Here is a 6,075-nt window from a genome sequence, read left to right as displayed (position 1 = left end):
CGGTTCGGTTTATAACCAGTTCGGTTTACAATCAGTTCGGTTTTTAAATGGTTCGGTGCAAACGGGTAGCAGTTTGCTAACGGTTCGGTGTAAGCGGTTTTTTTGCCAGTTTAAACGGTTTCGGGTTAGATACGGTTCGGTTCTTTTTCGGTTCGGTTTTCTTTCAGTTCGGTTTATATTCGGTACGGTTTGTTAACGGGTTCGGTTCTTATACGGTTTAACATTATTCGGGTCGATTCGGTTTCGGGTTTACTAAAATACGGTTCGGGTCGATTTTCGGTTAAAAAAAAACGGTTTTTAATCGGTTCGGTTCTCATTTGGATCGGTCGGTTTCGGGCAGTTAAACGGTTTCGGTTTGAAATTTGACAACACTAATAACAGATATAACATTCGATCTCTCCCTTCTGTCAGTATTTAAAAAATAAAAAACTAGTATAGTGGACATCACGAGCTGGGCAACTTTAATAAAGAAAGGGCAACATCACAGTTATTTCAGTTATACTATGAAGATGAGCATCCTACTCATCAAATTAAGTGATAGATATGGTTATTGGTTATTTTCATAAAAAAAAAAAAAAAGAAAAAAGAAAAAGATATGCATGGTTATTGGTTATTTCCTTATTTAGGTACTACATTATCTGTAACACTAGCACTTCATTCACGTTTCGACAGATCGACAACCCTATTTTTAAGATTTCGGCAACAACTCTTGTACGTAATATAATTACTCAAGGAGTTAAGGTTTATATATGACAAACAATTACAAGCTCAAAACAAGTACTTAGATCTCAATCCAAAAAAGTCAAAAGTTACTCCAATTTCATCATCTCACATTTGTTACATGTTACATTACAAATTAAATAGGGAAATTCTCTTTGGTAATCACAAACTTTTTTCTTTTCTCAATGGTAGAATGTGTAACTTTTGATTATCAATGGTAATCAACAGTTTGTATTACTAATCAAATGGTAACTTTAATGATATTAAACATCTTTAAATGATTAACTAGGGTTAATCTTGGTTTAATAACAATGAATTGACATTAATACCCTAAGCTTTAAATTGTTATTTTAAAAAAATTAAATCAAAACCCCTCCCCACCACCCAGTAACCAGCCTCTCTCCCCTTGCCGGCTAATGGCATCTCAATTCCCTCCCTTGCCGGAGATAAATACCTCCGACCAACCACTGCAGACGTACAATTACCCACGAAACCCCCTTCCCCTATTTCCCTTCTTTCATCCCCTTATTTCTTTCACTCTCCTCCGCGCTGCCCACTTGAATTGCCTCCGTAGAGACCACCCGAGCCACCAACCCCTCTATTTCGTCTCACAACAGCCTCCGTCGCACTCATTTCGCAGCCACAAGCTTCAATTTTACTGGGCAAAGTATGCAAAAAACAATTGGGATTTAACTTTTCAAGAAAATGTCTTTTTTTTTTTTTTTTTTTTTTTCCAAAAACGTCGCTAAAATTCTATCACTTATATAATAAAACCAAACATACGGTGATGAAATAATAAGATGGAAATATGAATGAATAATCATCAATCATACGATTATAAGTGTATGTAATGTTGATGATGATAGTTGTTCAATTAAGGAGGAAACGAGGGTCTGATTCATTTTTGGGTTCGAATTTGTTGATTTTGAGGGTTTTATGGGTTTCGAAGGGGAAAGTTGTACGGTGAGGCAGGGGAAAGGATGCGGGGAAGGGGTGCTCGGCAGCGGCGTGGGGGCTGGAACGGGAGTTGCAGCGGGGAGAAAGGAAGAAGAAAGGGGGAAAGAGAAAGGAAGAAGAAAGGGGGGTTAAGGGGTAATTGTGTCTTTTTGCACTTTAATTGCTAAACTGTGGTTAAAGAATTAACAAATTATTTAACTTAATCTACCATTGACTTACTTATATTATTTCGTGATTACCATTGATAATCAAAAGTTTCAGAGTTTACCATTGAGAAAAAAAAGAAATTTGTGATTACCAAAGAGAATTTCTCAATTAAATATTCAACCTCTATATCTTTAAGACTTTAACCATTGCATAATACAAATATGTAGACAAAATTTACGTACCCTTATATTTTATATTTCTAATCTATTATTATATATACCCTCGTTATCCGATTTTCAATATATATAATTACGTTAATTTTGCTAATTTCAATAATTATCCTATATATGTTATGCCATGGAGGTTCTCTACTTTTTGACATGAGAAAAGCACTCAAATATATTGATCAAGGGATATCACGAGCTACATCCAAAGAAACAACAGGGGGGATCTCATTGAACCACACCCTCACATCATTACAATCTCTACTCCAATTGGCAAGCTTGTGAGCAACAACATTCCCTTTCCTACCCACATGAGTACAATAAAAAGAAACACAAAAACTAGCTATATGGAGGATATCACCCACAATGAGGCCCAAGGATGAATTATCACGGGTACCGTTCTTAATCTTGTTGAAGAGATTTAAACAATCCACCTCAAGGATCACAGAATCCAAGCCAGCTTCAATAGCAGTGGTCAGAGCAAACCTTGCCGCAATGGCCTCGGCCACAGCAATCTCATACGAACCATGCACTCTTTTACAAGACGCGGCCACGACACCACCCAGAGGATATCTCATGACAGCACCAATACCCAGAATTCCATCAGAGAAGCAAGCTGCATCAGAGTTAACTTTGATCATCCCCAAAAGAGGGGCCACCCAGACTTGAGAGCTCTTCGAAACAGTCCCACAGGACGTAGTAGCAGCCTCTTGAGCTTTAGCATATTCACCAACAAGGCTTGTAGCCTTTAAGAAAACCTCCTCAGTAGCAATGGATCGATTCTCGAAGACATAAGCGTTGCGCTTCAACCATAAGCCCCATAAAATACACCAAAACAAGGCCCACCAGTTCTTATCTTTGAATTTCGAGGAAAGGAGATGAAACCAACCACTGACAGAAAGACCAGAGCATAACGAGACATCAAGACGCAAAGGGGAGACATACTGTTTATGCTAATTTTTGCTAAGTGGGATTGAATATCAAAATCTAGGCTACGGATCAACTAAGCAAAATTAAATGTAAGGTGAAAAGTAAAAAGAGAATAAACGACACAAGGGATTGGTGACGCGGAAAACCCAGTGAAGGTAAAAACCGCGGGTAGATGAGGATCTACCAAACTTTCACTATGTAAAAAGTAATATCGGTTTACAAGGTTTAATGTATGATGAACGTTGTGAGATGATGGCTATACTCGTTGCTACTATGACCCTTATATAGATGATTTGCTAGGTCACATCCTAGCCGTTGCAAGGAGATAATATCATGCCCATGATTTTAGGATGTTAGTTGCGAAGATTACTTCTCTTCTGTTTTGAATCCCAACGGACTGGAGTGGCTGAAGTTGGACTAAGTCTGAGCTTATCCTTTCCCTAAGAAATAGGAGGCCGTTACTTGACTTGGTCTTTTGTCGATGCTTCAGGCTTCGTCGAACTTATGGCTTCGTCGAGGGGAGTCTTCGTCATTGACCTTCGTTGACTGTCGTTGACTTAGTCTTGCATATTTTTACCCATAACAATTTGCCCCTAATTGCTAAAACGTGGACGACTACACACTTTTGGCAATTACTTAAAAAATAAAAATGCAAGACAAAATAAAAAAAAATAAAAAATAAAAATAAAAATGACAGAAAACAGACACAAATCAAATAACTGAAAAATTTCAAATTATCTGGAGGGCGTTTTCGTCCTTTACCACGCACGTCCTTCAGAGCAGTTTATTCCACTTCTCCCACTCCCTTACTCTAACCGTCATTTCACTCTTTATTAACTGCAACACGCTTTGCGCTTCCCCAAACTTCTACCCTCTTCTACTTTCTTCTCTCCAATTCCTCTCTTTCTTGCGAGGTTTTTCTGGTGGTTTGGTGGCAGCGTGCGGCGGCGATTTCAAACTCTCGGCATCTTCAATTACCAGGTAATCTACTCTACTTCCTTTTGCATTAATCAATTTTAGGCACAATGTCGAACAAATTCCAAAAACTAGAACTAGGTTTTCTCTTCGCGTTGTTGAAAAACGAGGAACAATTGTTTCACAGCAGAATTCAAAGTCTCAGTCTAAGTCGTTGATGGCTCCAAACATGACGAGTGATTTCGTCAAGATGGCGGGTTTTCCCGGCACTACCTTTGCCTATATTCCGGGGCCCGGCCAGACGGTGGCGGATTGTCCTGAGGATTTTTTTGTTTTCTTTAGATATCCTTTTGCTGAAACGACGATTAAATTTCCTTTCCCGCCCCTGGTTCGTTCTTTCTTTGAAGTTCTAGGAATTAGTCCTGGACAGTTGATGCCGTCTGGTTGGAGAATTTTGTCAGTAATAATGGAATTGACCAAAGATTGGGAGGATCCCTTTACTTTGGAAGATTTGGCGGCAGGGTATGAGATAAAGATGGCGGAAAGTGGTTTCGTTAGTCTGTGCAAAAAAGGAGATCGGTTGGTTTTGAATACTGATGTGAATGACAGGGGTTGGAAGAAATGGTTCTTGTTTGTAAAAAGGGTGTCGTTGGGTAACGATGGTTTGTGGTTGACGGAAGGATGGCCGACGAAGGGTAAGTATTTCTATGGTATTCTTATTCTCATAGCTTGATTGTAGCTAAAATGGTTTGATCTTTTCCCCCATAATGCAGAGTTGGACTTAGGCTTTCTTGAGTCGTCGGAGACCTCTTCGTCGAAGGTGAAAGAATTCCTTGCCATCAATCCTTCAGCAAGAACGTTTGTGCAAAAGAAGAAGCCAACGGGCGATCAAGCGGGGCAAGACCAGAGTACTCCAGTGAGCACACCGAATCAAGCAGAAGATTCCGAAGAAACAATGTCAACTCGTAAGCATTTACTTATTTTCGTTGCGTCGTCATTATGTCCTTGCTTTATAGTTAACAGTTTCCAATGCTTTGTCAGAGTCGGCCGTTCAAGGCACTCGTCGAGGTCGAAGCTTGACTCAGCAAGAGGCTAACTTGCGAATGAGGAGGAAGCGAGGGTTGGCGTCCCGAGAACAGCAACCGGCACCTGTGGTCGAGAAGGTGGAGCCTGTCCTGACTCCGCCACCTGAGAGGACGGTTGATGAGTCAGGGACGATTACGCTGTCGGCGACCCCTCCGCGCAAGCAGCAGAAGACCGCTGATGAGCCCCCGGTTCCTGACATCTTGATGCGTTTTCCTGCCAACTTCCTGGATCGCCGCAAGGATGATCAACATTCGTTGTTTCCTGCCCTGAATCAGCTGCTGTTTCCTAAATCCAGGGAGGTCTTGGCCGGATCGTCCGTCTTGGACATAGCCTCTGAAGCTGCCTCGGTTCACTTATACGTAAGTCTTTATTTTGGTTTCGTTTTTACTTGTCAATTGTTATCTTCGAGGTTTGTAATTAGGGATGTGTTTGGCCAGTGTATGCAAAACTCTTTGGTGTTGAGGGATAGGGTGATCGGGCTGGCTAAGAAGATGCAGAGGTTGGACGGTGCTGCCAAGAACAGTGTGGCTCAGCGCAAGACTGCGGTTAATGTATTTCAGATAACCAAGAAGGAGCTGGATGAGACGAAGAAGAAGGTGGACAATCTGGAGAAGCAGCTACAGGTTCAATCGAAGACGATGGAGGAGGAAACTCAGAAGCTCAAGGATCAGCTGAAGGAACAAGCTAAGCATTTGGAAGATAAGGTGGGGGTTATCGCTGCCAAGGATGAGGCTTTGTTGAAGGTTCAGGATGAGTTGGCATCGACCCAGAAGGAATTAGACGACGCGCTGGATGACTATGCCGAGCTGGATATCAAAGTGAGGGCAAAGCTGATGAAGCAGTTTTTGGATGGAAAGGCTTCAGAATGGCGTCCTCAAGAGGTAATCGACCGTTTCCTTGCAAACGGCGGGACACTTGATGAACTGGAAAAGGACGCTGCAGTGGCGTCGACCGCGGATTCAGGTCCTGGTCCTTCTGTCACTATTGCTTCGTCTGTCGCTGCAGTTGATGTCCAGTCTAACATCGTCGAGGATCAGCCTGTGATTGCTGGAGACCAGCCGTCTGTTGTTGAAGATCAGCCTACTACTGTTGTCGA

The 6,075-nt window shown here is 41.6% G+C and overlaps 1 protein-coding gene across 1 annotated transcript; it reads right to left on the bottom strand.

Annotated features, from left to right (window-relative positions):
- Positions 1-2,230: 2,230 nt before the first annotated feature.
- On the bottom strand, positions 2,231-3,511 carry LOC145639954 (uncharacterized). Its single transcript, XM_081691270.1, has 2 exons — positions 3,441-3,511; positions 2,231-2,939 (listed from the first exon to the last, which is right to left on the bottom strand). Exons 1-2 carry the CDS (start codon positions 3,509-3,511, stop codon positions 2,231-2,233), a joined length of 780 nt encoding a protein of 259 aa, XP_081547396.1.
- Between the last annotated feature and the right edge of the window lie 2,564 nt (positions 3,512-6,075).

This window comes from Chenopodium album, chromosome 7, assembly GCF_948465745.1.
Source record: "Chenopodium album chromosome 7, dcCheAlbu1.1, whole genome shotgun sequence".
Taxonomy (NCBI): Eukaryota; Viridiplantae; Streptophyta; class Magnoliopsida; order Caryophyllales; family Amaranthaceae; genus Chenopodium; species Chenopodium album.
The sequence above is the reverse complement of the archived record's forward strand: the minus strand, read 5'-3'. Positions and strand labels throughout refer to the sequence as shown.